This window comes from Lissotriton vulgaris, unplaced genomic scaffold, assembly GCF_964263255.1.
Source record: "Lissotriton vulgaris unplaced genomic scaffold, aLisVul1.2 SCAFFOLD_719, whole genome shotgun sequence".
NCBI lineage: Eukaryota > Metazoa > Chordata > Amphibia > Caudata > Salamandridae > Lissotriton > Lissotriton vulgaris.
The window spans coordinates 71,216-84,746 of NW_028243457.1; the positions used below are offsets into that span (position 1 = coordinate 71,216).

Consider the following 13,531-nt stretch of genomic DNA (forward strand, 5'->3'; position numbering starts at 1 on the left):
GCAGTAAGACTTGTCATTAAAATAATAACCAGCTCATCTAAGCAGTGAAACATTAAATAACATAGCCTGCCACAGCATACTCTTCCGCAGGCAAAGGGGGTACTTCCATAAACCTGGAGGATCCTACAAGAAGCGACCATAGCATTGCATTAAAGTACCACATTAAACCTCCTGTGGATGCCTTCTAAACTGTACTTCATAGGAAGTGATAAAACATTTCATCAAGTACTTTCAGTACAACAGATAACTTCAAAGAACACAGCCACAAGCTTTTCTTCTTGTGAATACTGATCGTTTTGCGACCCCAGGATCAGATCATCAGAATACCATTAGAATGAATCAGTACACATCGCAGTTTGATCCCTTCAGGAGCTGTAGAAGCCCGCCCCTGTAAGAAATTCAGTACAATGAAGTAAATCACCCTTCCATTAATAGGCTGGTAAATAGGGTGTAACCATGAACATTTCAGGCTGGATACCTGCATGCAAAACGATATAGGGGGGAAGTGTCTATCCCCAGACCTCCTAGTTCTCGAGGCACAATGGAGGGGGGCCAACGGGGCCCTGTCTTAGTTCACCCCGGGGGAGGGGCGACCTCGGGCCTCCTCGGGCCTACCGCCCTCCTCCCCGGGGGTTACCTGATGTTCTTCGGCCCTCCGGGGCCCTTGCGAAGTCTCCGCTTTCAGGGAGGGGTCTGCGACCCTCCGGGGGTCTCGCTCGGCCCGGTGCGGTGCAGGGCGGCTTCTGGGCACCGGCGCCGGGACCCGGGCAAGGGCGAGATGTGGGGCTGAAAGGAGGGGGCACTCAGGCTCCACGGCCCCCTCCGCGTTGTTTATGGGTCGTCTCGGGGCCCACCGACCAGGTTCTGAGGCTGGGGCCGGGAGGATCGTGGCCGGGGCGGCTCCAGCCCACCGCGTAGCCCGCCTTGAGGGCGCGTCTGCCTGAGCCAATGGCAGCACGGCGCCCGGGGGCGGGGCGGAGGAGCTCCCCGGTCACGTGACACGGGCACAGCTTGGCTTCGGGCCTACCGCGGCCCAACGTGTGGAGAACGGCGGCCCTCTCCTCACAATCCGGGGGCCGCCGCGGGGGCAATTGGGATGTCGCGTGGGCCGCGACGAACGCCAGACCTCCTCGGGTGCCTCGGAAGGCACGGCAGCCCCGGGCTGCGGCGGTGAGTGGGGATAACAACAGCGCCTCGCGGCGGCGATGACAGGCTCCGCAGCGCTACTCTTGGAGCCCAAATCAGTCAGCTCAGGAGAGCGCTTGGTGTTCCGGGCAGTTAGGAACCAGCGCTTGACGGTGAGGGGAATCAGGCAACAGCGCGGGTGGAGAATTCCAGTCAGGAAGGCCACTTGCTCAGTCAGAACAGCGCTGGAGCACAAAGGGAGTAGGTTATAGCGCTTTCTACACAGCTTGGCAAGAACTGTAGGCTGGATGGGTAGTAAAGCAGCTCAGTCAGGGGGAGAACAGGGGGGCAAGGTGGGCCCACTGCAGGCAGGGGGTGCGCAGGGCCACACAGTCCAGTACCTGGTCGATCCCCCAGCAGTCTCTGGTCACAGGAAAGCAGTTTTCTTGGCGCTTGGATGGTTCTGCGCCCTTAGTTGCTTGTTTCTTGAAGTTGCCGAGGAGAGGGGGGGTTTGAGTTGAAGTCTTGAAGAGTTTCTCCTCAGTCACTGCAGATGGACCCTGGGGTTCCCTACCACTGGCCCAGATCAGGGGGCTAGCTTGGGACACCTCACCCAGCTTAAGAGGCAGCACCTAAATCCTGTCACTCCCAGTAGCATAGGTTCCTCACTAGGCCCTCCCGCCTAAAACTCCTGCGTGTGTTCCCCAGGTCAGTGATGCCCCAACTGACTAGAAAAAGTTCCCTCCCTTGCTTATATATGCCCAGGTCAGGTGACCACTCTCTAAGGCGGGAAAAGTCAGGTCCGCCTTTCTTCTGGAAGGTTCCAGGAGCTTCCCCACTCTACCTATGGACAGGGGCTGGGTGGCTGGTATTGCAACATTGTATGGGGATCCAGCCTGCTCCTGGCAGCTAGGGTGCTACACTAAAAGACCACGCCGCAGTAGCAGGGGCCAGTGGCAGCCATGTTGGAAGTAGAGAGCACCTGCACCCTAACACAGATTAGCTATGAAAAGGGTGCCCAAAGACCTATGGGCCAACAAAAAGTAGGTGGGAAAAATGAGGCAAGGGCAAAAAGTCACAGGGAAAGACCACCCTAGTGCTGACAGGTCTAACAGAGAACATATGAAAGACCAAGTCTATCCTGCCCCTCAGTTAGGGAGTGTAAACCATTGGATTTACATTCCCTAACTGAGGAGCAGAATAGACTTAGTGCCCCATACCCCTCAGGGAGAAAGGGAAGGGCATGCCAGCAACACACAGCATTCAATAAGCCCAGAAAGGAGGCAGGGGCATAGATACTGGCATGAGACAGGGATTATAAACCCCAAGCGCAGCACACAACATACGAGGAAGCATAAGACCAACTAACACCCCAGCAACAAATCAGGGGGCACACATGTGAAGGAGGCTGCTGCACCCCACCCTTAGCAGGCACACTTTAGCCCTAAGTTCAGGGGTGAATCACTGATAGCGAAGCCAAACATCGAAACCAGGACCACAGTCAACAAGACCAGCGGCAAGGCAGGGATACGCTATGCCACAAGACAGGGAGACAGTGAACACATTTCACAAGCCCCAAGCTCATCAGGTTGCACAAGGTAACCCCAAGGCTAGGACACACGATAGCACAAATGAAGATGCTCACCTTTCCAGCAGTTATGGGGCCCCGGTGTTGCAGCCAGGGAAGAAGCATCCCACCCTCAAGCCCAGTAGGGAGCATGCAGAGAAGGACCAGTAGTCTGTCATCCCCCATCCAGGAAGGGGGATCCAGAACCTACATAGAGTCCCACTGCAGTGCCAAGCAGAGTGAATGCAACACTACCCTACAGGCTCATTACGGGGCATGAAGGGCTTTACTAAATAGCATAAGAGTACTAATAGGCACCCCAAAAAGCCAAGTAGGGACCTGGGACATACAATAGCTGACAAGATGTAATGATGCAGGATAAAGCCCACAAGCCCCAAGCCCAACATGGATTAGAGTGGGCAGCTCAAGCCCAGTCTGGATCTGATGAAGGAAAAAGGGGCAGCAGACCTCCTGTGACGGCAAGACTCAATTGGCACCCATCAAATAGACACAACATGGCCCCAAGCCAGCAAGGAGCACGCAGAAGCGAATGTTCACACCCAGCTTCTCTAACTAGTTGAAGGGGGGGAGGAAGTTGGAGAATCCGTGTGCAGTGACAGACACTCACAGCAACATACGGGAGTCGGGGAAGGGTGGGCTAAGCACCAGAACAGTCCCCGCAACCCGCAGCAAACCTAGCAGGAGGAGTGGGACACACCATAGCGGATATAAAGACAAACCCGGACACAGGGCAACACCCCAATATACCCAAGCCCAGAAGGGAATATTTTGGGAAGCCCATCCCCAGCTCATACCTCGGGCAGAAAAAGGGGGACACCCACCTGTCTTGTAGTGAGCTACTCCAGTTCCTCACAGCAAAAGATACAACCTGGGCTCAAGCCCAGTGGGAACCACACTTGAAGGAGGCACAGCAACTGCTGTTCTGGAGGGGAGGCTGTACATGAAGCCGAATAACACCTCTAATTCAAACCAGAAGATCAAGACTTGAGTGCGTGCCCTCCTGGAGGGTGGCTCCTTGTCTACGGAAAACCTCCAGTATGAGTTTTCAGATGTTCCTTAATATAAACAGGTTGTTAAAATCATAAAGTCCTTCGACCAAGGATCCCTGTACATAATCTTTTTATGAGGTTAGGAGCATGAGAAATAACCCCTGTTGGAAAAAGAATACTTTTGTTATTGATGAAGATACTATGTTTGTTGTTTAAAAAAAAGTTTTTTTCCAATCGGAATTTGTGCCTGTCTTTGCATCACCCTGCTTCATTACATGCTTCTTGTTCTTCTCTCTGCCTTTGTCCAGAGAGTAATTTGATGTATGTTCGACTGGGTTAATGTCTCTGTTTGGCACAGTCAACTCTCTGTTCATGCATTTTTGTGTCCATTTTTGTACTGTTCATGCATCCTTTTACAATTTTGCCTGTATTTGATTTGCATAGCCCATTCTTCCTTTAATTTTATGTTCATATTTTTTTTGTTATGGCACATTTCTTCTTCATTCATCTATCTGCCATCCTTGCTGCAGATGTGCCTTAATTACTATGTTCATGTGTCTGTCTTTCAGCCCTATTATGAGTCATGCAACATGCCTTTGTCTAGCCTGTCTGGTAACATGTATGTGTGTGGTTCTGTTTGTATGATTTTGTATTCTTATTGGTAATTTTTCTCTTCTCTCTGGTATCTCAGTTTTTATTTCTCCTTAGCCCTATGGGGCTATCGGATTCTAGTGGAAAGTTAATGTGTTTGGACTTTGTACACAGTTTTGCCATCACCATTGTCTTTCCTTTTTTCTCTACTCAACATGAAGTTGATCAATGGATTGGCTGATGAGAAGGTTCGCTGGCAGGAGACAGTGCACAGCCTGGACTTCATGATCAACAACATTGCAGGGGATGTGCTGCTCTCTGCGGGATTTGTTGCCTACCTGGGTCCCTTCACGGTAAGGAGTTTCATTGAACAATACGCATTTGCAAAGCCAATAGATGTAAGAGATGCAAGAGCTTTTGGCTTTGTCAATATGAATGTATTTTAGCCAAGAGCAGACAATTTAAGTGTGTAAGTAAGTTTTTGGTATGCTACAGAAGTATATAATACCTGTATGGCCTTAAAAAAGGATGCCAGAGGGTGTACAAATATATTATAGCTCATATAACTTCCAACTCATCAAGTGAAATGTTTAACTGAATCCAAAGATAGTTGCAAAAAAACAAAAAATACAAAAAGATAACTACCAGAACTTTGACACTGGCTCAGAGTAGAAATAAAAAAAAGGGCAACTAAAAGTAGGAAAATCCAGTCATATCTCTGAATGGGAGCATGCATGGAAACATTGACTAATTGTACCTTTGAAGTATCCAATGAGTTGTATATAAAAATTAAAATGTTGAGTTAACAAATCAAGTCTTTACACCACGAGCAGCACATTACACATATACTTCCCAAGCAGTAGGCCTCCAAACCAGCTAAGGGATTTTACCAGCTAAAGCAAGAGTGAGAGAACGATAACAAACTTCAGGGAAAATGGAGAAAAAGAAATGAGCGGTGGAAAAAATCAAAATTGAAAACGTTAAATAACCATTTGCATTGGATAAAATCATGAATGACCATGAAGGAAGTTCAGTGCCAGATGAAGAGGAAAGGATAGCAGTAACTCCTAGAGGGCATGGGGAATTCTAAATAGCGAGTTAGAACTGCAGAGTCGTGGCAGCAGTAGGAGGCATACTGAGGTGCTTTAACCGGTAAACAAAATGTTTTCTAATGCACCTTCAAGCGTACCCATCTTAGCCGCATCAAGGCATCCGTACCACAATCCCAGCAACAGAACAACTGTACAACTGGGAACTTCTACGCAAATTATGCATCAGGTAACTATTTCAAAATTCTATGAAAGCGAGGATGCTTATGTACACCATTCAACTTAACAGAAATCAGCACAAAAGAAACACAAATTAACGCTGGGCGAGAAAAGCAAGCTTACTAGCATAGGAAATGGTGGCTTTCAGAAGTGTTTACAGAAAACAAGATTTACCCTGCGTGTTACCCTTTGTGAGTCTGGATCCGAACAGTCAACGACAATAGGAAGTACATTAATTTAAAAAAAATCCTCTTACTTTGATGTCAGAGGGTAAAAAGTAAAAAGGTGCCTTCGGAAAGTAGCTTCTGACATTTGGTCTCAGTCTTTGAATGCACAGTAAATGTGATGAGATAAGAACAAGATATGAATGCCTGTTTTCAGAACCGTAGCTCGGAGTGAGTAAAAACATGAGCACTTGCGTGAAGTGCTTTAAACAAAGAAAGAAGTAGTTCCTAAAGCAGTTCCTAAAATGGTACCAGTGTGTGGATAGTAGAAATTGGTCCATGCTCTTGTGGAGGGCTAAACACAGAAAGAGCAAGGAGAAGGCCAGTGCAGAGTTGATGTATAACGCAACGTTTTGGAGTTCAAATGTATTCAAGGAGTCTGTAGTACTAGATTAGGGCAACATATTCTTTTCTTTTTTCATTTCAATGGGATTCCAAAGTCAGAACCACACTAGACAGAAGAGACAGCCAACACGAGTTGCGCGGACTTGGGGCTTTTTCAAGGCAGGGGGAGTAGAAGCAGGGAGTAGCTCCACTGGTGTGAATGATGCATAAGGTCCGTCTTGGCACTGGGCCATGTAAGGTGCGGACATCAATGAGTTTCCAAATATCTGCAAGTCTGTACCAGGTAGTCAATCGCTGTACGAGATGGGAAAGGAAAAGGCAGGAGAGTCCGGCGGTAAGTCACGGTCTGAGATACAAACAAAATTTACAGGCCACTATAAAGAACGTCTGTCAGCCTGAGCTAAAGTCAGCCTGACGGGCACTCTTTATTTTCAGGTTAGCCAGCCAGGAGCTAGACATGCGCTAAGTGTGCAGGCTTATGGCTGCCTGAGCTGACCTTTGCTGGGCTTAAGAAGTCACGACTCCTGTGGATATGACATCTTCAGCCTGGCAAAGCACCTCAAGGCCCCCTCCCCTCATGACAAGAGGGAGAGTCTCTGATTGCCTCGGACCAGGCGATCAGTTCTAAGCTCTGAAGTGCCCAGTGTCAATCACTGACACTTCGTCACAGAGTGGGGTGGGGTCAGCAGTCTCACTGACCTCATCCCACTCTGACAAGTGAGGGACTGCAATGAGTAATGAAAGTATTCATCCCAACAATCTCCTACAATATACATACTTCTAGCCTGAGGGGCTCGCTTGATAGTTACCATTGGATATATTACACCAGAATTTTAAAGAAATGTACAGTCCCCAAAAGATCTTGCCATCTGTTATGCACCCACATTTCCTTTTTTTCAATGAGGTTTTATATTGGTGCCTTTTCAGTTTGATATCTTCCCTACAATTGCTTGTAATAGCTTGTAATAGCTAACAGTAGTACTGACTTGACTGGTCTTTAATGTTAATGTTATTTGGCATTTGTTAAGCGCTCGTACGCCCGGAGGCTTCATGGCGCTGTAGTAAGGAACAGGCGTGGCCATCGGTGGGTGAAGATAAGGCAGCTTAGTGATGCGCCTGGGAAAAGAGCCAGGTCTTCAGAGCGTGTCTGAAGCTGAGGATGTTATCACTAAGTTTCAGGTGAAGAGGGAAAGAGTTCCAGAGGACAGCGGCAAGATGGTCAAAGCAGCTGCCTCCCAGACGCTTTTTCTTGTAAGGGGGGATAGTCAAAAGGGCTTTATGAGCAGACCGGAGATTACGGGGGGGACTATATTTTTTAAAAAGGTCTCTAATGAAGATGGGCCCGATGTCGTGTAAAGATTTGAAAAGGATACACCCAGCTTTGAAGGCCACACGTTGCTCGACCGGGAGCCAATGTAGTTGTTTCAAGCCAGGTCTGACTGATTGCCTTCTAGGAATGTTCAAGACGAGTCTGGCTGCCTGGTTTTGAACCAGCTGGAGGCGTTTAAGCTCTCCAGTTTGGAGCCCAAGGTATAGACTGTTGGAGAAGTCCAATCTGGACAAAACCAGGGAGATAATGATCTGAGTGAGGGCAGCTTGGGAAAAGAAGCGGGCGATTTTTTTTATTTTCTTCAGCTGAAAAAAACTGGAGGAAACAACAGCTCCAACTTGTTTTTTCAGAGAGAGGTCCTCACTGATGAAAATGCCGAGGCTCTTGACCGAGGATGATTTGGATGGGGGGGCGCCCATGCATGTGGGCCAGAAGCTAGGGTTCCAGCTGAGGGCGCTCTGTCCCGGCAAGACCAGTTCGGTCTTGCCTGGATTAAGTTTGAGATGATTGCAGCTCATCCAACTCAAAATGTGGGACATGGTGTTTTGGAATTCTACCACAGAGTCCTTGGTGTTCAAAGGAAAGATGAGCTGCAAATCATCGGCGTAATTGAAAATGGTGACCTTAGCGTGCCTGAGGGAGTACAAAAGAGAGCGCAGATACAAGTTAAAAAGCAGGGGAGACAGCGAAGAGCCCTGAGGTACTCCGCAGATGGTAGAAATGGTGGGAGCCGTAAAGGAGCCTAGTCTGACTGATTGAGTTCGGTCAGTGATAAATGAACGGATCCAGCTCAGTGCAGGGCCCCTGAGGCCTGCCTGTTCGACACGGTCGACCAAGATGGTATAGTCGACCGTGTCGAAAGCAGCAGAGAGGTCTAAAAGCACCAGAGCCTGGTGGATCCCTTCATCCGCATTCCGCCTCAGGGTATTCTGCACCGAGAGGATGACCGCCTCCGTGGAATGGCAAGGGCGGAAACCGGCTTGATTAGGTGCAAGATATTCCGATTTTTCAAGGAATGTGGAGATGCTGTCCCATACATGAGACTCCAGAAGTTTGGCGCAGTCTGGCAGCAGAGATATGGGCCTGTAGTTGAGTGGGTCTAATGGATTGGCTCCTGCCTTTTTTATGAGGGGGATAAGGAGGGCTTTTTTAAAGTTGTTTGGAACTTTGCCCTGAGCAAGTGAACCATTCAGCATGGGAAGTAGACCCCCAGGGATGCTGGTGCCCACCTCTTTCAGGATGTAAGGGGGACAGATGTCATCAGGGGAGCCGGATTTGATTTTAGAGAGAAGTTTAGATAAATTAGCGTTTTCAATGGGGGGGAAAGAGTCCAGGGTAACAGGATTGTAAAAGATGTCTGCAAATAGAAGTGGAGGCTGAGTGGTGGGGATGTTTTGTTTAATGGTGCAGATTTTGTCAAAGAAGAAGGAGTTTAAAGAATTACAAAGTTCCTGAGTGGGGACTGTCGGAAGGGAAGTTCTGTCACTGGTGCTGAGGTCTTCCACAATGTTGAATAGTTCTTTAGATTGATTCTGGGCTTTAAGAATTTTCTCCGAGAAATAATCGGTTTTGTGTTTTAAAATAAGCTTTTGATAGTTTTTTCGAGCTTTGCAGAAGTTGGCCCTATCTTGTTCTGAGTAGGCTGTGCGCCACTTTCGCTCCAGTTGACGGACCTCAAGTTTGTGAGTTTTCAAAAGAGGTGAAAACCACCTGTGGGCGTCATTGGGGCGGGAGCGGGGAAAGCAGGTGCAGGGGGCGTGAGCGTCCGCAGCCTGGAGTAGCCACCCTGAAAAAGCCTCTTCCATCTTTTCGATGTCCTGATCAAACGAGGGAAGGGAGGAAGTAAGTGAGCCAATGAGAGCGGGGACATCAACATTCTTCCACCTTCTGGTTTTTCCTCCTGGCATGGGCAGGGGATTTTTACTTCTCCCTGTGGCCATAGTAAAGTTGATCAGATAATGATCAGACCAAACACAGGGCATAATGGACTTAATTGCCAAGGGAATGTTTTGGGACCAAATTTGGTCTAGGCTATGCCCTTTTTCATGGGTGGGAAGGTGAATGTGTTGGGAGAGATTCATATCGAGGAGGGTTTCTTTCAGCGTGGCAGCCTGAGGGTCAGAGTCGGCAGAGTCCAGCCACAGGTTAAAGTCTCCTAGCAACACAATTTTGTTATGGGCAATTATCAGAGGAGCAATTTGTTCTGCTAGGGATGCCGAAAAAGAAGGCATTTTTTGAGGGGGGCGATATACAAGGATGAGGAGTAATGATCCAGTATTAGTGTCCTTTTTAAAGATCAAGTTGTCTGTTCCTGAAAGGTCGAGGGATGGTAAAGAGGAGACTTTGTGGGTGCTGCGAATGATCGCGGCAACCCCCCCACCTCTTTTGCCGGTTGGTCTGTCGACATGTAGAATGTAGTAGTTTGAGGGAACTGCCGCTAGGATATCGGGTAGGGAGTCCTCGGTAAGCCAAGTCTCAGATAGAAACAAAAAATCAGGTTGTTAAGCCTGGAGCAAGAGAAAAATATCCAAATGGTGTTTGACCATGGATCTAGTATTCAGATATAGGCATTTGAGAGTGGCTTTAGCCTTTATCAAATCACTGGAGAAGGATTATGTTGCAAATAGGTCCGATCCCTTTAGTTCATCAGGATTTTTTGACTTTTGATCACCCAGATTTTGGACCTTAACTGTGGGTCGGTCTCACTTCCTGTGCCTCACTTACAGTCATTTCGTAGTAATTGGACTGCTCGTTTTTACCACCAGTGTCTGCCTTTTAAGATGAAGACAGTATGACGCAGTTAGGGTAAGGGATACTGGGCTGATTACACTTAAGCATGTGTGCGGGCTGCACATGAGAGAATATTGTTGTGTGCAGCCTGGCAGTTTTATACTGGTAACAGAGCTGTGGCAGTGTTAAATTGCAAATCTGACCTTTCAGAAAAAAACCTTTAATAGGCCTAAACCTTTCTTTTAAATATTAATAAGTAACCCATAAGTAGGTTTTACTGCCATAAAGGGCAGGATATTTAAAAGTAGGAGTTAATGCTGAACATGTTCTTATAGTAAAATACCCCCAAAAGCTATTTTCACTGTTACAAGGTTGGGTGCTTCCATGGGGAAACATTAGGCTACATTATAACACTTATTAAATGCTAAATTTGGATTAGTAGCAGCTAGAGAAATAATTCAATTTAATAGTAATTAAAAATCCAACTTAATGGTTGTCAGACTTTAATTGACAACTTTGGAAATAACATTTTTAGAAAGTTGTCATTACCACTGCCTTAAACCAAAATGTCTTTCTGCCAGTGTACAGTGCCACATTAGAAGTGATGCCTCCCCTTCAGTGAGATGTGTATTGCTTCCAGACAGTGGACAAAGGACCCTGGTTGTGGGGCTGGAGATTCCCTCATTGGCAGGATGCCCTAGGGACTGTGACCAGTAACTTGATTAACTTCAAAGCAGACTCCCCTTTCAGTGGTATATGTAGCTGGCATCTGGGTCTGCCCTACCTGTTGCCCTGCTATCCAGCTTGTCTCCAGACCCAGTGGGAAAGGGGAGCTGTCCCAGAAGTGGTTCAGAGTGAACACAGAGGAGGGGGAGTGGTCATTTTCATTGACACATCCTGTGGGTAACTGACAAACGCGACTAGGATGTTCCTAGAAGAAGAAAGAAGGGAAAGAAAGTGGTCACGGGAAGGGCAGGGATAGTGCTCAGTGGAGGGCTACCCTGGGTATCCAACTTGTTGGATGTAATGGCCTCACACACCCTTGCGAGTGTCATGCTTCATCATTGGCAATGCTCCTCGTTGGGCAGGCGGTGCAATGCCCAACGGGCTCACCTCAAAGAGGGGCTCTTTGGCAGAGATCTTTTATCCAACTGCCTATGGGTGAAGTGCGGGGCCAGAAGGGAAGGGATAGTGTAAGTGAGTTTAAAATGTGGCACAAGGTACCGGAGATCAATTTATTCTGGTGGTCCCCTGCCACAAGTAAAAACAGTAAGTAGCCTGTGATCGAAGGAAATTAGGATTCCACGTCACGATCCAGGACTACAGTGCATATCGTGTGGTCAACATGTTTCTCGCCTAAGCACAATGGCTGCGATTCTTCAGGACCTAATCAGTAACTACTATCACAAACAAACATGACCTAACAAAGTATCAGTTTATGTTTTCAGTTGTACTACCTGTATGGCACTGCTCTTGCCTTATGGTCAAGGTGTGTAGGTGTCAACAGTACCCGGGAAGGTCTGACATCAAGGGGGAACCATAGGGGTTTAAGTTTCAATCTGCCTTTGTCAGCGCCCGTTATGCCTACCCATCGCTACCGGGTGTGACACCTACACACCTTGACTTTGTTAGGTCATGTTTGTTTGTGGTATTAGAGGTTTCACAAATAATGGGTCTATCCTTTAGAACATCTAGGGTTCCCGAGGAACAGAAACAGGCAAAGCTTCTTCCCTTGTTGAAGAAGACGGGTGCTGATCCTGCTGTGCCGGGCAACTATAGACCCATTTCCCTGCTTCCAGCCATGGCGAAAATTGGAGAGAAACTTGCCTTTTGTCAGCTGAATGCCTTTGTGGAATCCTCGGAGGCTCTCCACCCTGCCCAGTCCGGCTTTCGTGCAGCACACAGCACGGAGTCAGCTTTGGTGGAGATCACAGAGGCGATTAGGGAGTGTTTGGACAGTGGCGGCAGAGCGGCTCTAATTTTATTGGACCTCTCTGCCGCGTTTGACACTCCTCCTGACTCGTTTGGCTGAGATTGGTGTGCTGGGCTCAGCACTAGAATGGGTGAAATCTTTTTTGTCCGATAGGTCCCAGCAGGTTTGGATTCCGCCCTTTTCTTCCTCGGCCAAGCCTCTTACTACTGGGGTACCCCAGGGGTCTACATTAAGCCCTTTGCTTTTTAATGTGTACCTTAGCCCACTCATAGTGCTGGCTGAACAAATGGGGGCCAAAATTATAGCGTATGCAGATGATACGCAACTTTTATTTACATGGCCTGATACAGCACTCAACACTGAGGTCATTTGTTCTTGTCTTTCTGCGGTTTTTAATTGGTTAGAAGTGGCACAGCTAAAATGCAACGAAGACAAAACAGAAATTTTGTTGTATGGCCAATTTCCGCCTAATTTTAGAGAACTCTTGTGGCCTCAGGATTTTCCCCAGCCAAGTTCAGTTACCATCCCTGCAAAGAACTTGGGAGTATAATTTGGGGAGGATCTGAGATTTGAGGCACACATAAAAAAACTTATAGGGGTGTGCTTCGGATCTCTCAAGGCTATGAGAAAGTTCTTTCCATATCTTCCATCTTCAGCAAGAGAGTCGGTCGCGAGGGCTTTAATACTATCACGGCTCGACTATGCCAACTCTCTTCTTAGTGGAACTCCAGCCTTCCTAGTCGCCAGATTACAGATCATCCAAAATGCGACGGCGAGACTTCTGTGCAATGTGGCCAGTAGAGAGAGCGTGCAAATCCATTTGAAGGAACTACATTGGCTGCCGGTGACTCAAAGGATTACTTTTAAAATCCTAACACTAGCATTTAAAGCAGTCCATGATCTTGGGCCTTCCTATCTGAAGAAAAGATTCAGCCGCTACACCCCCACTCGATCTCTACGCTCAGCTGATTGTAATTTACTGAGTGTACCCCGCTTTCGGTGAGTGCGCCTTGGAGGCCAGTCAATTGCTGTCCTTGCGGCTTCGGCCTGGAACACTCTGCCTTTGTTCTTGAGATCAATCCAGAACTTTATACCTTTTAAGAAGGCCCTGAAGACGCATCTTTTTAGATCTGCTTATTAGACTTTTTAAATTTTCTTCTGTTTCTTTTTGGCCACCTGCTTGTTTTTTCCATTCGCGCCAGGATACTCTGGTAGTAACAGAGCGCGTTATAAAACAGCTAAAAATAAATAAATGTACTTCCTGGTATAGGTGGGGATACAGTGATTTTGGGGGTCATGACCCACAAAGGGTCCAAATTGATTTCAGAATGTCACCAAAGGTATTTCCATCTGTGTATTTATATATTTGTGTGTGTGTGTGTGTGTGTGTGTGTGTGGAAATGAATTC

The 13,531-nt window shown here is 47.5% G+C and overlaps 1 protein-coding gene across 1 annotated transcript in view; it reads left to right on the forward strand.

Annotated features, from left to right (window-relative positions):
* The window catches only part of LOC147668342 (dynein axonemal heavy chain 1-like), a gene marked incomplete at its 5' end in the record, with an annotated part of 387,636 nt that overhangs the window by 70,399 nt on the left and 303,706 nt on the right, over positions 1-13,531 (forward strand). Inside the window, one exon of the mRNA XM_086948583.1 lies at positions 4,515-4,646. Within this exon, the coding sequence (XP_086804709.1) occupies positions 4,515-4,646 (132 nt within the window). The remainder of the gene's footprint in view (positions 1-4,514; positions 4,647-13,531) is intronic.